This window comes from Oreochromis niloticus, linkage group LG22 (genome assembly GCF_001858045.2).
Source record: "Oreochromis niloticus isolate F11D_XX linkage group LG22, O_niloticus_UMD_NMBU, whole genome shotgun sequence".
NCBI classification, from domain to species: domain Eukaryota; kingdom Metazoa; phylum Chordata; class Actinopteri; order Cichliformes; family Cichlidae; genus Oreochromis; species Oreochromis niloticus.
The window spans coordinates 38,352,421-38,373,654 of NC_031985.2; the positions used below are offsets into that span (position 1 = coordinate 38,352,421).

Consider the following 21,234-nt stretch of genomic DNA (forward strand, 5'->3'; position numbering starts at 1 on the left):
ATTTCCGTGTTACCCGGAAGCTGAATCCCTCAGCTACAAATGCTACAGATATGCTAACAGTATTACAGATACGGATCATGAATTCACACATTGCTGAGTATTTTAACCGTGGCTTCACAAATGAGGAGATTCTTGCGTTATTAGCTGAATCACATGGCATTACTATCAGCCTTCGTACACTTGAAAGGATTTTACACAACAACCGACTTTGGCGCAGAAAGAACAAAACAGAGGTGGGAGAGGTGGCAGTTTTTATACAAGCACAACTGGCAACCTCAGGACAGTGTCATGGGTATCGTTGGATGCACCAGAAGTGTTGGATGAATGGCATTGTTACTGACAGAGAAACCGTTCGTCTTCTGCTCCGTTTATTCGATGGAGAAGGTGTGGATTTGAGGTCACGTAGACGACTGCGGAGGCGAGTGTATCATAGCAGAGGCCCCAACTATGTGTGGCATATCGACGGCTACGATAAGCTGAAGCCATTTGGGATTGCAATCAGTGGATGCATTGACGGCTTTTCAAGGAGTGTAATATGGCTAGACGCTTACAAGACAAATAATGACCCGAGAGTAATTGCTGGCTACTTCATGGATGCCGTGATTCAACAAGGTGGTTGCCCTGATCGAGTGAGATTAGATCTAGGAACAGAAAACGTCCATGTGGCTCACATGCAACGATTTTTGCACTTTACAGACAATGAACCAGAAAGAGAGCACGTCATATTTGGAGCAAGTACAGGAAATCAACGCATTGAAAGATGGTGGCTAATCTTACGAAGCCAGTGTATCCAGTACTGGATTGAACTATTTGACAAACTAAGAGAGGATGGCCACTTCTCAGACTCTTTCTTGGACAAATCATTGGTCCAGTTCTGTTTTCTTCACATTATACAGGTGAGTTTACATAGGTGATTGTGTAAACGACATGTATTGTAACTGTTTAATTTGTAACAACTCACACGGCCTTTGCATATTATAGAAACATCAGATATATAAAAGTACACGTGAAAAGTGTGTGTGTGTGTGTGTGTGTGTGTACCAAAGCTACATTAATGGTGTGTATGCTAAGAAAATCAATGTAGAAGTTAGTTGTGCTATTGTACATTAACATTTTCATATTGTATGCCTGAAAATGTTTCTTTTGTGCATTTGTTTTCATCTAGGAAGAATTAAATGAAGTTGCTTTGGCCTGGAATGACCACAGAATGCGCCCAGTCCACAACTCCCGAAGTCCTTACGGCCGACCATCTTTTATGTATGCCCTCCCAGACATTTATGGCGCGAGGGACTGTCTCAAACATATCAATATGGACAAAGTTGAAGCCTGCCTTGAAGAATGCGTGTTCAAAGACTTTCCATGTGAAGAGGATGTTTTTCATCTCTGTGTAGAACTCATGTCAGAACATAACCTGGACTTCTCAGATGATGTGTTTCATACAGTGGATCTGTATGTAAAGCTAAGGCAGTTGATGCTTACTGAGTTGGAGCTTTTGCCTTAAAGGTTAGACATCATTATGCATTTGATTGAGGTGGCAAAAACACATTCTTTGACCCTTGTCCTTCAGGGACATCTAGGGATATTTAGGGCACACCCCCCCTTTTGTTTGGTTTTAATTTTGCTACATTTGCTGTCTGCAACAAATATTACCCCAAAAGACACTTTTTTAATGCTGTATTTTGATATTTAAACTCTAACCTTTTATGAGTTATTAATTCATGGATGGTTGTCGTTTTGGGGGCACACATACATGGGTTTTGAGGGCCTGAAAATGTATTTCACAAACAGGGCCAAGTGAAAAAGGCTATAAAAATTGTATTTAATTTTTGGAGGGTTTTTTTTTAATTTATTTTTTGGGATGGTTTATTTCAATTAACAAACCATTTTTTTGCGTTAAAAACCTTATTATTAAAACACATGTACACAATGTCTGTTAAACCTGCTATTTGGAGGACGTCATAAAGGATATGCAACGAATGTCACCTTGGAATTATGATTTCAACTTTTTGTAAATATGCTTTTTTATCTTTCTTTTTATTTGAGTAATTATTGATATTTTGAAATATCTGGTTATGTAGCAGTAATTTTTTTTTCATTGTCATTTTTTTTTTTTTACTGCTGAGACTTTTTTATATATACTGACTGTTTTCCTGATTATGGGCAGTGTAATTATATATTTTTTAGCATATGGACATTTATGGACCTATGTTTTTTTTTTTCAGATTGTGCCTCAGAATAATAAAAACCCAGAATTTACCAAAATGAAAGATGTAATTTGACTCATTGAACACTTTATTATAAAACACAGATCTTTTGCCATCATCTTATCTTAAAGCAAATAATATATGTACTGTATTTACAGTTACACAAAAAACCTTAAAGTACTCTTATAAAAATCAAATTGCAAGCACAAGACTTGGAAAAAGTAAGACAATACACATAACAAAAATATGCAATATTTTGTGCAAAACTTCAATTAGTATTAAAAATACAAACTTTCTAAAAACAGAATGGGACAATAAGAAGAGATTGAGGATAATATGGCAAGATCTGATAACAATATCCTACAATTACTTAAAGAATAAGAACAGTGTGGTCTAAAACCACTATGAAGCAAATACATTAGGCTCGAAGATGAAAACAAATATAGGAAAATATCTTTTAAATAACTACCCCATCTGCTATGCAGTTTAAAAAAAGGGGGCTATGATAAACAAGGGTTTTTTTCCATCACAAAAATCAGGAAAAGCCAACCAAAAGTCAACCTTCAGCTCAGCAATTGCTGATTTCACAGAAATCCCAAATAAAAGCATATAGGTGTTCCTTATGGCCATTCAATTTAGCAAAAGTCAACATAACCCAGATGGCTAAACAGAACTGTACGAACATAACTGTATTAAAATACAATGATATAATAAAACCTGACTTGTAAACTGTAAAATGTGTGCACAATAATAAAACATGTAGGAGATATTGAATATATCTCCTACATGTACTACATACTACATATTGCAGGGGTCTCAATCTCAAATTTTCTGGTGAGCCACTAGAATACATGTCATCTTGTGACATTACATTAATAAAATTTGACAAATTAAAATTAACCTAATGCATTTTTTAAGTTGATTTTGGATTCAAATAATAGAAAATTGAATAAAAGGTGGGAAAACTGCTTTGATTGTTCACATGCACACATGCTGACTGAGGAAATGGGAGTTCTTATAAATGGTCTCCAGACTTCCACTTTGAGACCTCTGCAGAAATGCATTTCACAAGTGTTTAGAAAAATATTGCCTCAGTTGTAATACGAAAACGCAAAGACAAAGAAGTACCTCAAATTACATTACAGTGGTATTTCACCAAAGACTTTTTCTTAGAACTCAGTTTTTAAACACCTGAAACCTTTGATGTGACATTCACTTGGGAACACTTTAGTTTTAGTTCACAACTCAAATATAATTTGTTGTAAAACAACAATGGCTTTTAAGCCATTGTCTGTGAATCAAACCTTTAGATAATGTCCATGACCCACACATTTGATTCCAACACACTGTTCATCTCCGATCTGAAGTCAGGATAGCTGTCATAATTTATCGACAGCTCCAGTACAAATCCACATGTGTGTGCCACAGGTCGTCTCTGGAAACCTTTAAGTTCATTAAACCCAATGATGATGTTCTTTCCAAGATGTAAATCTGAACCTGTGCAAAACCTGAGGAACAAACACAAATGTTCCTTCTCAGCATTCTTCACATATGTAGTTAGATATTTCTGAATCAGCTTCTGGTGAGCCGTCATTGTTTCAGGGAAAGTGAGACACTTGAGAACTTTTCTCACATTTGGTTGGAGAGTTTCAAAAAGTGACGATAGATCACAAATGCTTTCCCATGCAGTGCTGAGTGTTCTTGCCCACTGTTCAATAACATAGGCAGGCTCTTGGACAAGTGTTTTGTGTGCAAGCTCCAATAGGACTTCAGTGGCATTGTAGGCTGTTGGTATCTTTCTGCAGCTGTGGTTATCAAGTATGTCTATAAGTTCTTCTTGGTCCACGATGCTAAAGTCTGATCGCCACGCCTCTAACACTGTACGCTCAGATTCAGGCATGAACTTAAGGAAATCCTCCACAATATCACTCTTTACATATCCAAAGGCAGCTTGTTCTAGAATGGCAGGTGCAATTTTCACAGGCAAATATTTCTCTCTAACCCATCCAAATGCAATGATTCTGCCCACACTCTCCCACTCCTGTTGCCCAAAATCATGCCTTAAGAAGGGCACCTTGCAAACATTTCCAGTGGTGCACTGGTCATAGAATTCTTTCCAGAATTCTGAAAGACAATCTCTCACAACTCCCCCATCGTCATGGGCCATTTCAGGTGTTCCATCAGGCAGTATGAACTGGATTTTGATGTCGACATCTTCAAGGTCCTTATCACTAAAATGTGAAATGAGCTCTGACATTACCTGCCCTCTGTGGACCACCACTACTCTCCTCACTCTCTCACTGGATGGACCAGGGTGTGGAGAAAAAATCAGGGTGTCATCCAAATTTATTGGCTCACTGTCAGAAAAGGGGCCAACAAAAATAATGTCACTGCTGTGAGAAGTGTTAGCACTTAGAGACTGCGTGGAAGATTGTGGAAGGTTATCGTTTGGAGTGTCTTCAATGTATGTCACATCATGGCTGATTGTTTCAAATGGAGCAGATGTTTGGACTGTAGTGACAGTAAAAGAAGAGGTTTGGTTTTGAGGACTCTCTTCAATTTCTGAAGATGGATGCAAACCTGGGCTGGAACTCTGAAGGCTGTCATTTTGTTTTTTCTTTGTGGTGAGGTAGAACCTGAGGATATTTAGTTTTGTGACATGATAAAGTTCTCCTACTGTCAATGCATCATCGACTATCATCTCTTGATAATCCTTTAGATCACAGTCAAAATCTGTTAAGGGCCCCTGAATGTTTCCTCCATCTGGAAAGAACAGGCCTGTTGCAACCTGTAATATGTCCCTTTTCTTGGCATCCTTGCAAATGTCTATTTTTCTTGTTCCTCCTCCTCGTCTAGCTCTAACCTGCTTGAAAACCTCAGTGTCTTCATCATAATGCATCCATCCTATTTCTATTTTTCTATTTCTCTTCAGAGCATTTCTTTTATGGGTTGTTTGGGAATGTTCTTCTTGCCGTGTACTACTGCCATCCTCTTCAGATAATTTTCTTTTGGACAGTTTGGATTTCGGCCGTTCAAAAAGCGCTGACTTGCGGCTGCTGCCCCTCCGTCTGCAAAATCCAAATACTGCTAGACGATCACCATATGATGGCAAATAAGTCTTCAGCTCCTCATCTGTCATTAGACTTATGACACTGGCATCAATCTAAAGATGGAAAAATAATTTAATTTATTAAAACAACCAGCCTTGAAAATACAATCCTATTTTTAACTTAAGAACAATAAGGAAAAGTTGCATTTCAACCAGTATCTTGTTGGAATTAATTACCTTCTCATTCTCCAAGGTCTGTATAATTTCCTCAGAGACTTCTCTTTGTTTCAAGAATTCAATCAAGTCTCCCATGCTGTAAGGAAGGATGTAAATTAAAATTATCTATTATAAAGCCACAATATTATCATCAAAGTATCTGTGCCTACATTATGGGATCTGACTATGGTGGAGAAGTGGGAATTGCATTTTTAAGTGTCCATTTGCACTGTAACTACAATCTGCATCACAATACAGTCAATCCCACATTTTCTCAGTTTTCTGGTTACATTTTTATTGGTTTTGTTCCTTATTTATATAGTTTTCAGTCATATTCCCTGTTTTGGGTGATTTGTGATTTTGTTTTATACAGTGCTGTACACTTATTACGCATGCTTTCAGCAAAACGTCTGTTTCATCAAACGTAACAGCTGTCATTAGCGTGTAACAGAAATGGTAAATAAATGGTAAAATGGGCTGTATTTATATAGCGCTTTTCTAGTCCCTAAGGACCCCAAAGCGCTTTACACATCCAGTCATCCACCCACTGACTCGCACATTTACACACTGGTGATGGCAAGCTACATTGTAGCCACAGCCACCCTGGGGCGCACTGACAGAGGCGAGGCTGCCGGACACTGGCGCCACCGGGCCCTCTGACCACCACCAGAAACCTTATAGGTACCTTTGGTTAACCCTCACGTTGCATTCTATTCAACTTTGTATGTAACAATTAGGGATGCACCGATACCGATACTGGTATCGGGTATCGGGGCCGATACTGTAAAATGTGTGCGTACTCGTACTCGTAAAAGTTAACCGATACCATGAACCGATACTAATGTAGCCCGGATGGGAATACTCATAATTCCCATGGACTTAAACGCCACGGTAACATAAGGTGTTCACAGTTGATGTTATGTGATGTAACTCTACCCTGAATATAATTTGCCCTGTAATATGTCGCAAGGTAAATACAGGTAATTAGAGCAATCAAACTGTTATGTTAATCATAAAAGTATTATTTTATGGTATGTAACTCTGAAGGGAGTTAAAATATTTTTCAGAGTTCTAATTTTCTGGAGGCCTGTGAAGGTAGCATAAAACGGGACCTTGCATGGGGAGATGCACGAGGTTAGCTGAACCAAAGTGAGAGACTCGGCTAGTTTTACTGAGGTTAACCAGCACAAAAGAGTGTGTGACTAGAAAGCTGACCGTGTGAGAGCTTCACAACAGAGTGTGGGTGAAGTGACTTTTTGTTTCAATGGTCGCACCACTGTGCTGTGTTTCCAGCTACGACCGCCGAGGCTAAAGGCTAGCCCGGACTGCTTGGCTTCGCCAAGGAGGCAGCCGCTATGGACTGTCGGAGAGCTGGACAGTGACTCGCTAACGCGCTGTAGCAGAGACAGCATCGGGTCCGCAGGGAGTGGATTTAGTGTGGGACTGGTGCACGGCGACCTACCGATCAGCTGAACTGTAAGTCAGACTTTTGTGCTCTTACTGGGGAGAAGAGGATTTTTCTCCATCGTCCGGCGTGAGCAGCAAACAGGCCTGCAACAAGTGTGAATGTGAGTGTGTGTGGCGCCCATGTGTGAATATTGTATGTTTAGTGGAGTTATATAACGTGTTTTGGAGTGTATATTAGTGAGTCACTTACCAAAAGGTGATAACATAAGTTGGGTTGTTTAATATAATTTGAAAGGGAATTATTTCATTTATACAGTGTATTTCATTTGGTTAAGGAATTGGAATATCATTTGAGTTTAAAAAAGGGATGTGTTGTACAGTATTTGTCTCTGCCCTTACGTTCAGTAAACGTTTCGTTTGTGTTAAAGAGTTGTCTGGGGTCGTTTCTTTACTACTGGTTAAGTTTAACTTGTGTGTGGTAGAAGTATCGGTTTTTGTACTCGGTATCGGCAAGTACTCAGATCCAAGTATCGGTATCGGATCGGTTTGAAAAAATTGGTATCGTTGCATCCCTAGTAACAATCGCTGTCACAGCGTTTTTGTATACCTTTTATCCAGTTATCATTTGTAGGAAGGCATTCAAAGCTGAAGAACCTGGCGCCATTTGTAGCTCACTGTAGCTCACGAGAGGATCCAGTTTTGAGTGCGCGCGCCTTTGTGCCATATCCTTCCGGGTAACAAGGAAATGACGTCATTCACGTAGATTACTGATTGGCAGAGCTAACTCGAAATTTCGAGTTATTTTCTCGAAATTTCGAGTTATTTTTCTCATAATTTCGAGTTACTAAGTCGAAAATCCGAGTTGCTAAGTCGAAAATTCGAGTTGCTAAGTCGAAATTTCGAGAAAAAAAAGTCGAAATTTCGAGAAAAAAAAGTCGAAATTTCGAGTTAAGTATCGTTTTTTTTTTTTTTAGTGGCGGAAACGGGCTTCCATACACTAGAACATGGGAACAACAGCATACAGAAACGTGCCACTCGCAAAGAAACGCAAGGCAATGCACACAGTTTGTGCAGTTGTTAATGCCCGACTACGGTGAGTGGAACTCTTAACATAGGGATCCAACAAGTTGGTTAAGTCAATAATACCCTGACGGGAAAATCAATATCTCTCTATGAGCACACCGTCGCGCTGAGCTAAAGGATCCTGTCTATCCCGCAATATACGCTAAATTCTGTAAACTCTCCTTATCAATCTTGCACCTTCCTTGCTCGCGTACAAACGGACAGGACATGGCTGCGACAGACTTCCCAAATCCACCTTCGCTTTTATAGTCGTGGTCTCTCATCTTGATTACACGAAGTAATTTACTATTACTACTCTAAAATATGAATTACATCTGAAATAATCAAATACATGAAATAGAATGATTAATAGTACATTTCCCTTTTTTAGGAATTTACATTGATAATATTTATTTATGGAAAAACAGTGGAGAAATATCGCTGTTGCTTTCGTATAAATGCAGCGGACATACCTGAGTGGCCGCGATCTAATCCTGTTTACATAAAGTAAACCTGTTCCCGAGCAGGTTTACGCTTACGGATCTGTTGCTATGACAGCAAGTCCCGGATGAGCTTCGGAGAACCGAACGATCCAAGATCACGCGAAATCGTCAACAATCAAATCCAGCTAACTTACTTAGCGAGGTACGAAGAACGGACCCCTGGGGTCTCAAACTCAAATGAGCCGCGGGCCACTTCTGGCACCGTCATCTCATTGGAGGGCCACTTTAGTGTCCAAGTAGTACAAAAAAAACAAAAACGAAAACACCCTCTAATATTTCCTAAAATGTAGTGTTTTGTTTGTTTTATTTAATTCCAAATATTGTGTAACAAGACAAAATTGCAAACATGAACGCAATTTTTTTTCTCACTCTTAACTATCTGAAGCCTTTCCACTTCAGTTTCATTTGTCATATGCAAGTTAGCGCAGGGTCAACATTGCAATGAAATGTATTTAACGAGCAACAGTCACTCAGCAGTATACTACAGTAGTTTCATTGAACTACCAAATAAACAGCTCTTTCTGGCCAGATACTTTCCAGCACTTTTGCTACAATTTTGTTTGTATTTAACAAAATAAAAATGCAGGCATAAGCGTACACATTAGTTTTTGACTGCAAGTGAAAATAGTTTTCTTTCCAAATAAATCTCTCACTGAACTAACACAGCCCTCAACATGTTTGCACTCTCTTGTTACCTCGGCCAGGTCCGCGGCTCCGAACAGTGGTAAGGAGACCTCTGGATAATACTTTGGGTTCTGTGTCGGGCTCGTAGCCGGGAACGGGCTTTACTGTCTGGGTCAACTTTGCTAGCGAGAAACAGAGAGAGGCGTTGAAAGGCTGCTCCAGCAGAACTTTATTGTTTTGGAGGAAAACACGAACACGGTGTACAGTCGAGTCTTAATGGCACTTACAACTGGGCTCGTCAGGCACTCTTTTTGGCTGCAGTGGTTATTTTTATATTTACATGCTTCCATCTCCCGTTTCTGCTCGGTAGCACCTCGTACTTTTTGACTCTCCTTTTTCTCCCTCCCTCACGCTCAGACACACAGCGGGAGGGGCGCTCCCACAGGTTCTCCCTGCAGCAAGGACACCACCGCCCATGAGGCTACAGTCTTAAAGGGCCATGCCTGTAACACTCTGCCGTCGTATTAAATCATTTTTTGTATAATAATTAAAAAAAAAAAAAATTTCTTCACATCAATATGCAGGCCGCAAGTAGAGGAGACGTGGGCCTCAAATGGCCCGCGGGCCGCGAGTTTGAGACCCCTGGCATAAGCCCTAATAGTGTACTGACACTACAGTGGGAATATAACAGTTTGCCACTTCATTTTACCCGTTAAATTATGCTTATAGGTAACATTCACAAAGGTAGCATGGTTTGGCACGTAATTTCACCCGTCAGAGTATGTTTCTAGCTCTTATTAACAAAGGTAGGATGATTTGCCACTTAATTTTAGCCGTTAAAGTATGCTTCTAGTGTGGTGGACCACTGGAGGGCTCCACTCACACCCAGTTCTCAGGAAGTGTGGTTGCTATGTTTTGAAGTGTTCAGTTGTGTGGTGATGAGTAATAAACGAGGAGTGTTAATCGACAGCTCTCGTGTCGTCTGTGTTTACCTCCACACTAGCTCATTTTCATAAAGGTAGGATGGTTCGCCACTGAATTTTAGCTGTTAAAGTATGCGTGTACGTCACATTTACAAAGGTAGGATGGTGTGGCACTTAATTTCGTGTTGTGCGCATGCGCAGAAACAACGGGTGGGATGGATTCCCAGAACACCTGCTTCTGTTTTCACTGTTCTGAGGTGGTAGCGCTCCGTGGACAACGTTAGTTTAGCACTGACGGCTGGTGAGAAACCCGAATAACATTTGCTTTATTATGCTTTATTTATTTATTTAATTTCATCGGCAAACCTTAACGTTAGCTAAAATAATGCGTAACTGGATGACACTTTACTTTACTGGATGTTTTCTGTGTAGCTTGTTGCCACTGATAAGTGAATAAATCACTTATCCTTAGACCGTGCTATCTAGCTTCATGCCTCCATCTCTCACCACTGCCTCCCAAATCCTTGTAATCCAGACAAGTTGAATCGCTGCTGTTAATCTGATCGTCTATTTCAGGAGCAGACTGCGTAGATGGATCCTGTGGCAAACTTTGCCTTTCCTGATGATACAGAGACCAGTTTGTGTTGCACCTTCCACAATTTGACTAGCACTCGGTGAGTAGTTGGCAAGTGTTTGCAGACAGCATTACAGCTACAGTAACCGCGGCTATCTGCTAGTGACCAAATTAATCATAAGGTGGTCTTTGGTATCACTGCATACCTCTTTGTGATTATGTTCACCTATTCACCAGCAACCTCCAATAACCACTCGCCTAGAGACACTGGTGTCTAGACCTGTGTGACTAAGATGACTGAAGAGTGGAAAGTTGGCATTAGAGAAATGACCCCTCTACTCAATCTTCTTTGTTGTTTGCATAAAATGTTAGTAAGGGTGGCCAGTGGCACTCTGAGAACCCTAGATATATAGGTGAACCTTTTTTGGATCAGAGAAACTCCTCTATGTTAGTCACTGTACTTTGGAGCCTCAAACAAGAAGCAGATTAGTGCCTTTGTCAGTTTTCTAGGTCACTCTAATGAACATTTTTGGCAGCATGAACCTCAAACATGGCTGGCACTAATCTTGGATGTTTCCTCTTAAATTGAGCGCAACTGTCTAACTGATAAGAGAGCTTTGTTTCTCTTCATAAGGCATGAACGGGAAATGTATAAGACTCTGCTGAGCTACTATGACGCTCGCCAGAGAGAGCTCGTGCTGGAAAATGCAGAGCTGAGAAAAGTGTTGCAGCAGATAAAAAAAGACATGGTGTCCATTCTAAGTTCAAGAAAACCAGCCGTGAAAAGCAACAAACGTGAACACAGTGGCGTACAGGTAGTGTTTGATCACCTTTTGTATACTTTGTATTTTTCTTTTGAGACTCTTCCGTCACATTTTAAAGCTGCTGATGACATTTCCTCGCAATTTTAAACAATCAGCCTCCTTCTTTGTTTCACTTAGTCATTCAAAAATGTTTGTTAGATATGCTACCAGCAGACTGAAAAATGTTTTATTTTATTTATTCACTCCAGGCCACATCGGAGGAGAAAGAGGAAGAGGTGTTTGATTCCAGTAAGGAAAGTGTAGAGCTTTATTGCGTTCATGCCCCGGAGAAACTGACCAACAGTATTCGTCTCCAGTGGGGAAGACTTAAGAGCCACATCGAAAGACTGGACAGCCAAGGTAAAATACTGTGACATCAACGATTCCTCACTAATGCAAATAATTGTTTAAATTATTAACTGAAGCCTCTGCTGTGATTGCTCAAAGAATTAAAAGTCAGTATTCACACATGGACCTGTTATGTTTTTTTGTCTGTTAAAATCAAGAAATGTTATGAGCTGATTGGAAGCTAAAGATAATGTGTGGTTTGAATATTTTGTATACAGCGGCTCTGTCACTTTGTGTTTGATGTTTACTTCTTGTTCCTTCTTCTTGTTGAATTCAGTATTTATAAGACACATTTAAATCTGATTAATTATTTGGGCTTTTTGCTTAGCATCCTTGGTTCAGACGGTGGAAAGCAAAAACACTGATGCTGTTCCACAAGAGACTCAGGAGGAAGAGATGGACAGACTAAAGCTGGAGATCTAGCAGTGCAAAGACTTTATTCCAACACAGCAGCAGCTCCTACAGGTACGGATGAATTAGCCCTGAGGTTTTGTGGATTTAAAAGCTGAAATTTGCACAGAGAGAGAAAGTGTCTTTAATATTTATCGGTGTTTAGTGAAAGGTAATATACATTTACCAAAACCAGGATCAGAGATGTCTGCTACTTCTCACGTTACCCTGGAATGAACACCTGACTTACTGTTGTTTGTGTTTTGGTTGAAACTCATTTTGTTCTATAAATAATCAATAAATTGTTGATTAATCCATCCACGTTCCTTTCTTTCCTATAGCAGCAGCTAAGCTCTCCATGTGATGAGGAAACCGCATCCCTGCTAAGCAATTGCTACATGCTTCAAGAGAAGGAGCGCCTCAGGGAGGAGTGGAAGACTCTGGAGGAGCAGAGGAAGATCTTTGAGAGGGAGAGGAAGAACTTTACAGAGGCAGCCATCAGACTGAGCCACGAGGTGATCAAAAACAAATATTAGTTTAGATCTTGTGCAAAGTTGTGTGCATATGACAGGTTACTGACTTCAGTTAAGATGTTTGAACTGTTTTTAAAACCTTTTTTTGTTTGGTTCATTTTGCAGAGGTGGGCCCTTGAGGAGGATCGAGCAACATGGCTCAAAGACCGGTTTTTAAACTTGAGTCCATTTGCAGACTCAAAGAAAACCCCATTGTTAAAATCTAAAGGTGCCTTTTTGATATGTGAGTCTCAGTTTTCTATCAATTTCCCTAAAATGATGAGCAGCAGTTGCTTTAGATGGTTTGAAAATGTTACATATTAACAGGAGTTGAAAAAAGGAAAATATATCCAAATAGACTTATGACTAAGTTTCTTTTTAAGTGATGAGTAATTTCCATCCGTTCCAGCAATCATTAAATCAGCCTCTTTTTTTTCCCCAGCAGCTGAAACAGAGGCGGCTGCGACGGTGGCTCCAGAAAAGCTCATCAAATGTCCTTCAGACACAGCCTCCCCCACACCCAGTGTGTCCCGCTCGCGTCAGCTTCCACCGCTGACCTGTAGCCCACGCTTTGCCTTATCCCAGAAAACAGGTGTGGTAGCTTTATGTGTACCACAATTTCTGAATTGGTAATAAGCATGGCATAATGTACCTGCATGAACTTAATTTGAAGTTTTCCCCTCAATGTGATTGCAGCTCAGTGCAACCAAAGACAAACGGGGAGCATGCGGAGGAATCGATCATCCAGCACCAACAGTGGGAGTACAGTGAGGACCACACACTCTCACAGGAGAAGAACAGCTTCATCTGAAGCCAAAAACTCCCATCACTGAATTAAACGTATCATTAATGTCCAGTGTTTATGGTTTCTTCTGTATTAAGTCAAATCAAATCAAGTATGCCGGCTCTTTGTTTACAACACTGAGAATGAGTGACAGCTGCATTTTTCCAGTAAATGTTGCTGTTAGGTTTATAACAGGTAGTATATCTGCTGCTTTTGCATAGGAAGAATGTAACATCTTGCACAGTTTACATATTATGTAGAAGATAGTGACTTTAGACCACTGTGATGTTAATATGATTTGTCATGAAACAATTTGTTTCTTTAACCTCTGGAGGTCCTGGGACCATTTTGTGGCTTTTGCGTTTTTCAGTTCTAAGCCATTTGCACTGTGTTGAATGGAATACAGGGAGTGCAGAATTATTAGGCAAGTTGTATTTTTGAGGAATAATTTTATTATTGAACAACAACCATGTTCTCAATGAACCCAAAAAACTCATTAATATCAAAGCTGAATGTTTTTGGAAGTAGTTTTTAGTTTGTTTTTAGTTTTAGCTATTTTAGGGGGATATCTGTGTGTGCAGGTGACTATTACTGTGCATAATTATTAGGCAACTTAACAAAAAACAAATATATAGCCATTTCAATGATTTATTTTTACCAGTGAAACCAATATAACATCTCCACATTCACAAATATACATTTCTGACATACAAAAACAAATCAGCGACCAATATAGCCACCTTTCTTTGCAAGGACACTCAAAAGCCTGCCATCCATGGATTCTGTCAGTGTTTTGATCTGTTCACCATCAACATTGCGTGCAGCAGCAACTACAGCCTCCCAGACACTGTTCAGAGAGGTGTACTGTTTTCCCTCCTTGTAAATCTCACATTTGATGATGGACCACAGGTTCTCAATGGGGTTCAGATCAGGTGAACAAGGAGGCCAAATGAGTATTTTGTCCACATCATCCTCTTCATGCATGTTGTCTTACTCCAAGCTGTATAGGCTCGAAAGCCTACTACCAATTAAGCATATTAGGTGATGTGCATCTCTGTAATGAGAAGGGGTGTGGTCTAATGACATCAACACCCTATATCAGGTGTGCATAATTATTAGGCAACTTCCTTTCCTTTTGCAAAATGTGTCAAAAGAAGGACTTGACAGGCTCAGAAAAGTCAAAAATAGTGAGATATCTTGCAGAGGGATGCAGCAGTCTTAAAATTTGAAAGCTTCTGAAGCGTGATCATCGAACAATCAACCCAGATAGCAAGGAAACATTGAAACAATGTTGAGTCAATATCAGGCGACGTCATTGAAGCAACGTTGAAGTGTGACGTTGACCCAACATCACTCTTGCACCCATTTTTAACGTTGAAACAACGTCAGGTTTTGATGTTGAATCAATGTTGAAACCTGACATTGATTCGACGTTATATTTTCTAACACTGTTGACATTGAAACAATGTCAGATTCTGATATTGAAACACTGTTGAGCTATGGTGTTGATTTTCCACCTCTTTTGTACAGTTGCTTTTTAATGAAAAAAAACAAAAAAACAAAAAAGGTCAATAGACATGTATCATTTGCAAAATACTTTATTAAAAGACAAAGTTTCCTATTTACATTTTTATGTTTCACGTCACTTTTTATTATTTACTCGGGGATGGGGATGGATGATGTGCGTCCTGCGCGCCACCCGTACGATCTGGAGCATATCTGAGCCATTTCTGGACTGCTTGAGCAAAGACCAACTCAGACATAGAGTTCGCCCCTACCTGCTGCGCCAGGCCATCTAGGACAAAAATAGACACACACACAAAAAAAACAAAGACAAAAAAAGCGAATTAGAGCACATGAATAAGCTCTTGTTAATTGTCTTCAGCAGGGAGTAAGTATGTAAACTCCTAGGCTGATAAACATGAAAGTCACCAGGCGGAAATCAGCAAACTGCTGCCCAAAGAGCTATAAGCTGAAAATGTGATATGTCTTAGCATGGTGTGCCGTGTATCCTTTAAAAAAAAAAAAGAAAACATGGGGTCCTCGGGCTGTACAAAGTGTACAACCCGAGGACAAAACAAGCCGAAGACCAAAGACTCCATCTCCAGATTAACCGGACATGAAAGTCTTGTTATTAAAAAAGACAAAGTAATATAGCAAAAAACAGACATAGGAAATGTGAAACGCACCCAGCACATCAATTGATCCCTTTATTGTTCACTTTAGGCTCATAAAACTACAATAAATGTTAAAACTTACCAAATATGCATCTGCACAGCGCTGTCTCTTTAAATGCCCTTTTTTGCTTTGTCTGGTCCTTGGTTTTTTTTCCCCTGCCCAGTTGAGTACAGAGGCCAGCTCCTTTGTAATGGCATAAACCATTACACGGCGGACTCGCACCTCCAGTGTGGTCCAGCAGCACCAATCAACGCAAAGCGTCTCACCTATAGACACATTTTATGAGATGGAATTAGCGTGTCTCATGTCTTAAATGTGTATGCAAGTGCTTGTGTGTTTACTTCATGTAATTGATGATAGAAACATGTCATTTAGTTTTCCCTAAAGCCTGATTTTCAAGTCATACAAAGAATAAACCAAAGTATTGGCAGTACAATGTATTTCTATTCCCTTTTGTTGGATATTCATTTGTTAGTTCTTGTAACTGCTAAAAGTGTTTACTAGTTTTTGCCTGTCACATATATTTGTAATACCATGTAAACTGTGAAATTCCAAGATTTTCAAACTTGCCTTGTAATAGTGGCCTCACAGAGTCTCTGGAATCTACAGGAAAAAAAAAATCACAACAAGATGACATTCAGGAGAATTGGGTTTTTTTAAGATAAGAGTACAATGACATTGTGATGCAGCTTTAAAGCTTTTTTTAAAAGCATACCATCTATAGGGAAGACATCAGACTCTGCATGCTGGCGAGATCGCAAAGCTGTGTCGGTTTGTGCCGGAGTGGCGAAAGGTGCCGGAAGCTGGGTGGGGCATTATGATGGTTGCTATCAGTGGGCTGGGGGGCAGACTGCGGAGTGATGAGGGCTGTTTAGAAAAAGATAATTTTTTAAGTATTTAAGAATACAGACAACTTGTCAAAAAGTTTCCTCGTGTCAGACACAGATATGTACACAGACACTAGACAGTATTTTATTACCTGGTATTTTCACTCGAGGGGCCTGGGGAAACCGTTTTTTTGTAGGCTGCTCATCCTCTGAGTCCGTATATGTGTACAGGGGATTTGGTCTAAAGAAAAGAAATTAAAAACGGTCTTAAGTAATTGTAAATATGCTTTTGGCATATTGTTTCCTAAAGTTAGTTTGATTTCTAACAACACACACAGGAAACAGAGACGTGCAAGAAGGTACAGTATACAATGAATTTTTGAAGTGCACAAGTGTACACGGCTTTGCATTTTTAAAAAGTTTACAAACTTCCACTTTTTGGACTATATTATGTGGTGATATTGCAGTATGCAAGCACCACAGATATGTATAAAAGACAAGATCATAAATTCTTAACAATCAAAGATATGTTTGTGAATAAAAGGGTTTTACTTGTGCTTTCTTTTAAGACTGGTCTGGGTTTCTTCTTCGGACTGAAGGTCAGACGTATCACAGCGTTCACGTGGATATCTCTGAAGACTGCGTTCTGCTTCGTGAAATGTGCCTGGAAATACAAACACAATGTACGGCCAGACATACATTACGTGTGGACAAAAGGTGCAAACGCATAGAAAAATCAGCGTTTTCAAAAATACGCTGGTACGTGTGGACGTAGCCTTATTCATTATACAAGGCACAAACGGAAAGTCATGTACGCGTGCAACGTAAAGTTAGGTCAGCGTGCAACGTACAGTCACGTGGGCATGCTGCGTGAGCATTCAAACTGAGTCTAAAGTTTTCGTGTGCGAATTGAAACGAGTGCTCTCCAATCATCAAAAGTAACAAAGTCATTGAACACGTTTATACAGTTAACTTTACGTTTATCAATCATATATCACAGATTTAGAATTTTTTGTAGTACTAAGCAACTACAGAGCGAAAGTCTGGGTCAAGCGCCGAGGCCACGGCAAGAACAAAGGAAACCTCGAAGCGTTAAAGCTAGCTTTGTAAGGGAATATAACGAAGAAATTATGAAACAAAAATGTTTTCTTTGTTGATATACTTTGTTCGCAGTGCAATTTATTTGTTGCCGGATTGTAAGAAGTAGACACAATTTCGGGCTCCCACATTTTTTGGGAGCAACGTAAATAACAGTAAAAAAACTCGTTAATGTACAACATTAACGAGTTTTTTTACTGTTATTCAGATGCAAACATGGAAATAACGAGTAGGAAAAAAAAATCATTCATTCTTACCTTATACTAATCGTGGTGCAGGCCAGTGCAGTGCATGACCTGATGCCTTCTCCAGTCAATTCCGCTGAGAGTAAATCAAATGTCTACTGTAGAAGACAATGAATACCTGGGGGGATGTACCAATGTGAGAGGGGTGCTGCGGAATAGTCCAAGTGATCGCTGCTTTAATTTCCCGGTCAACTATACATAAATTGCACGTAGACATGATTTTTTTAAAGCTGGTGAACTAGACCAAGTCATTGATAACAAATGAACAATAAATCTACTTTCTCTGGTACTTTATACCTGATCAGTTACAATGCAATTTAATGCTCAACTACAAATCGATGGTTTTTGATGGTGACCGGAGCCGAATGATCGTCAACTATAAATAGACGTTTTCTCGACGTTGTTGTTGTCACCTGGTCGACTACAAATAGATCAAATATCAATGACAAAAAAACAACGGTGAATCAACATCGTTACAACGTCTCTATAGTAAGACCGTCGGTTTACCACAGTATTTCAATGTTGTTACAACATTGGCATTTCAACCCCGACCATATACGACGGTTCGGATGAAAAATCAACATAGATTCAATGTCGTCTTGCTATCTGGGAAGCGTTTCATTCAAAATAGTCAACAGGGTCGCAAGAAGCGTGTGGAAAAACCAAGGCGCAAAATAACTGCCCATGAACTGAGAAAAGTCAAGCGTGCAGCTGCCAAGATGCCACTTGCCACCAGTTTGGCCATATTTCAGAGCTGCAACATCACTGGAGTGCCCAAAAGCACAAGGTGTGCAATACTCAGAGACATGGCCAAGGTAAGAAAGGCTGAAAGATGACCACCACTGAACAAGACACACAAGCTGAAACGTCAAGACTGGGCCAAGAAATATCTCAAGACTGATTTTTCTAAGGTTTTATGGACTGATGAAATGAGAGTGAGTCTTGATGGGCCAGATGGATGGGCCCGTGGCTGGATTGGTAAAGGGCAGAGAGCTCCAGTCCGACTCAGACGCCAGCAAGGTGGAGGTGGAGTACTGGTTTGGGCTGGTATCATCAAAGATGAGCTTGTGGGGCCTTTTCGGGTTGAGGATGGAGTCAAGCTCAACTCCCAGTCCTACTGCCAGTTTCTGGAAGACACCTTCTTCAAGCAGTGGTACAGGAAGAAGTCTGCATCCTTCAAGAAAAACATGATTTTCATGCAGGACAATGCTCCATCACACGCGTCCAAGTACTCCACAGCGTGGCTGGCAAGAAAGGGTATAAAAGAAGAAAAACTAATGACATGGCCTCCTTGTTCACCTGATCTGAACCCCATTGAGAACCTGTGGTCCATCATCAAATGTGAGATTTACAAGGAGGGAAAACAGTACACCTCTCTGAACAGTGTCGGGGAGGCTGTGGTTGCTGCTGCACGCAATGTTGATGGTGAACAGATCAAAACACTGACAGAATCCATGGATGGCAGGCTTTTGAGTGTCCTTGCAAAGAAAGGTGGCTATATTGGTCGCTGATTTGTTTTTGTTTTGTTTTTGAATGTCAGAAATGTATATTTGTGAATGTGGAGATGTTATATTGGTTTCACTGGTAAAAATAAATAATTGAAATGGGTATATATCTGTTTTTTGTTAAGTTGCCTAATAATTATGCACAGTAATAGTCACCTGCACACACAGATATCCCCCTAAAATAGCTAAAACTAAAAACAAACTAAAAACTACTTCCAAAAACATTCAGCTTTGATATTAATGAGTTTTTTGGGTTCATTGAGAACATGGTTGTTGTTCAATAATAAAATTATTCCTCAAAAATACAACTTGCCTAATAATTCTGCACTCCCTGTACGTCTTTCAAGTGGAACAGCAAAACCCATTACGTTACACGGGCATTTTGTTGTACCACGGGCAAAAATATTGCCGTTAAGTGCCTTCGTAACTTGAATTTTTTGTTAAATGGGGTCTTCGTAAGCCGGGGTTCCACTGTACTTATGGAGGGGGGAAGAAAACAACTTTAAATATTGTCTAAGGAGCTTGGAAAGAAAAGCGTCTGGACTTCTTTAAGTTTCTTGAAGACATTTCACCTCTCATCCAAGAAGCTTCTTCACTTCTAAGGTCAAGAAGCTTCTTGACCCCACATTGTTACGTCCCCCCGAAGGGGTCTAGGCGTGCGAGTGAGGGGACCAGTAACAAATGAGTCCAGAACAGAATGAAAGGAGAACAGACAGGTGCTTTTACTAAATAAAATAGTCTTTATTATAAATAATCTTAACATAAAGAGCCGGCAACGCCGTTTTACCAATGACACTTGGAAAAAGGAAAAAAGGTTATAACAACAAAGAACACAACAACCAAACAAAAACTCCACACCACGAGGAGGCACTCCAGGGGCCCACAAGCTCACCCTGTCACTAGCAGCAGCTAGCTTTACTGCTGCCGAGGCCCACAAGCCCACACTACTCACGTAAAGCAGCTATACTGCTTCCACAACTCCACACTTCAAGCAGGATAACCACACACCAAGCAAAGACACCAGAGAACACCACCCCTGCTCACAGCTCATCCCCAGCTTAAATAGCCTCAGAGGTGATTGCTGACTGGATTCAGGTGGCAAACGAGGCTAACCAAGAGCAGCTGTGTCCTGGGGAGAGAGGAGAGTGAGAGACAGAGGGGGTAGGAGAGGCAAGAGAGGAGGAGGCGGAGAAAAACACCACGCCCACACAAGGGCAGTTTCAGGAGGCCCAGCTAGGGCCGTAACACCCCCTCCCATAAATACAAACCAGTGGTTTGTCACAGAATGTCCTACCCAACTTTTAAACATATCACTTACCATACACCATAATAACGGTTAGGCAGACCCGACATTCCCAGCGAGCTGAGGAGGAAAAGACGGGGGTGTCGTGCTGGGAAGGAGCGCCGTCGCCCGAGAAGGAGACGTTATCGACCATCTCTTCCTTCTGTAATTATTGGAAATGTACGATCTTTGCCCAATAAGATGGATGAGCTCACGTCGCTAACCTGGTCACAGAGGGAGTACCGGCAATGTAGCATCATGATGCTAACGGAGTCGTGACTAACACCGCTAACTCCGGACACGAGCGTGACACTACCGGGATTCCAGCTGCTGCGAGCGGACAGGACGAGAGACAGCGGTAAGAGGAAAGGAGGGGGACTGGCAGTGTTTGTGAATGACAGATGGTGTAACCCCGGGCACATCACTGTGAAAGAACAACTCTGCAGCAGAGACATTGAGCTGTTAGCCGTTAGCATGCGTCCGTACTACCTGCCCCGGGAATTCTCGCATGTTATCGCGATAACAGCGTATGTCCCCCCCTCGGCCAACGCGGATGCAGCCTGTGACACTCTCCACTCTGTGGTCAGCAGACTGCAAACACAATCTCCGAGAGCCCTTCTCATAATATCAGGGGACTTCAATCATGCCTCACTGGACTCCACACTGCCCACCTTCACCCAGTATGTGACCTGCCCAACCA

The 21,234-nt window shown here is 40.7% G+C and overlaps 3 protein-coding genes across 7 annotated transcripts; 2 read left to right on the forward strand and 1 right to left on the reverse strand.

The window, feature by feature from the left end:
* On the forward strand, positions 1 to 2,259 carry LOC109196328 (uncharacterized). The gene is made up of 2 exons (XM_019350302.2): positions 1 to 896; positions 1,166 to 2,259. Exons 1-2 carry the CDS (start codon positions 51 to 53, stop codon positions 1,499 to 1,501), a joined length of 1,182 nt encoding a protein of 393 aa, XP_019205847.1. The 5' UTR covers positions 1 to 50; the 3' UTR covers positions 1,502 to 2,259.
* Positions 2,260 to 3,510: 1,251 nt separating this feature from the next.
* LOC109196340 (uncharacterized) lies at positions 3,511 to 6,184 on the reverse strand. The gene is made up of 2 exons (XM_025902183.1): positions 5,491 to 6,184; positions 3,511 to 5,367 (listed from the first exon to the last, which is right to left on the reverse strand). Exons 1-2 carry the CDS (start codon positions 5,563 to 5,565, stop codon positions 3,511 to 3,513), a joined length of 1,932 nt encoding a protein of 643 aa, XP_025757968.1. The 5' UTR covers positions 5,566 to 6,184.
* A 606-nt stretch (positions 6,185 to 6,790) lies between these two features.
* On the forward strand, positions 6,791 to 13,467 carry LOC109194196 (afadin- and alpha-actinin-binding protein). 5 transcript variants are annotated; one of them, XR_003215950.1, is made up of 9 exons: positions 6,791 to 7,037; positions 10,565 to 10,662; positions 11,197 to 11,377; positions 11,575 to 11,725; positions 12,042 to 12,178; positions 12,445 to 12,618; positions 12,742 to 12,859; positions 13,058 to 13,207; positions 13,312 to 13,467. XR_003215950.1 is itself a non-coding variant. In XM_025902375.1 (8 exons), exons 5-8 carry the CDS (start codon positions 12,502 to 12,504, stop codon positions 13,446 to 13,448), a joined length of 522 nt encoding a protein of 173 aa, XP_025758160.1. In that variant the 5' UTR covers positions 6,791 to 7,037; positions 10,565 to 10,662; positions 11,575 to 11,725; positions 12,042 to 12,178; positions 12,445 to 12,501; the 3' UTR covers positions 13,449 to 13,467. The 5 variants fall into 5 exon arrangements, 2 of the variants coding, with proteins under 2 accessions (XP_025758160.1, XP_025758159.1); XR_002057843.2 differs by having other exon boundaries at positions 13,061 to 13,207; XR_002057842.2 differs by having other exon boundaries at positions 12,448 to 12,618.
* Positions 13,468 to 21,234: the final 7,767 nt, after the last annotated feature.

What these genes read in the sequence shown, in the direction of transcription:
- LOC109196328 (XM_019350302.2), top strand. Translation starts at nt 51, where the DNA reads ATGCTAACAGTATTACAGATACGGATCATGAATTCACACATTGCTGAG. An exon ending in GTTTTCTTCACATTATACAG is followed by an intron (nt 897 to 1,165) that starts GTGAGTTTACAT and finishes GTTTTCATCTAG; the next exon opens with GAAGAATTAAATGAAGTTGC.
- LOC109196340 (XM_025902183.1), bottom strand. Translation starts at nt 5,565, where the DNA reads ATGGGAGACTTGATTGAATTCTTGAAACAAAGAGAAGTCTCTGAGGAA. An exon ending in AGACCTTGGAGAATGAGAAG is followed by an intron (nt 5,368 to 5,490) that starts GTAATTAATTCC and finishes TTCCATCTTTAG; the next exon opens with ATTGATGCCAGTGTCATAAG.
- LOC109194196 (XM_025902375.1), top strand. Translation starts at nt 12,502, where the DNA reads ATGCTTCAAGAGAAGGAGCGCCTCAGGGAGGAGTGGAAGACTCTGGAG. An exon ending in TAAAGGTGCCTTTTTGATAT is followed by an intron (nt 12,860 to 13,057) that starts GTGAGTCTCAGT and finishes TTTTTTCCCCAG; the next exon opens with CAGCTGAAACAGAGGCGGCT. An exon ending in TGCCTTATCCCAGAAAACAG is followed by an intron (nt 13,208 to 13,311) that starts GTGTGGTAGCTT and finishes ATGTGATTGCAG; the next exon opens with CTCAGTGCAACCAAAGACAA.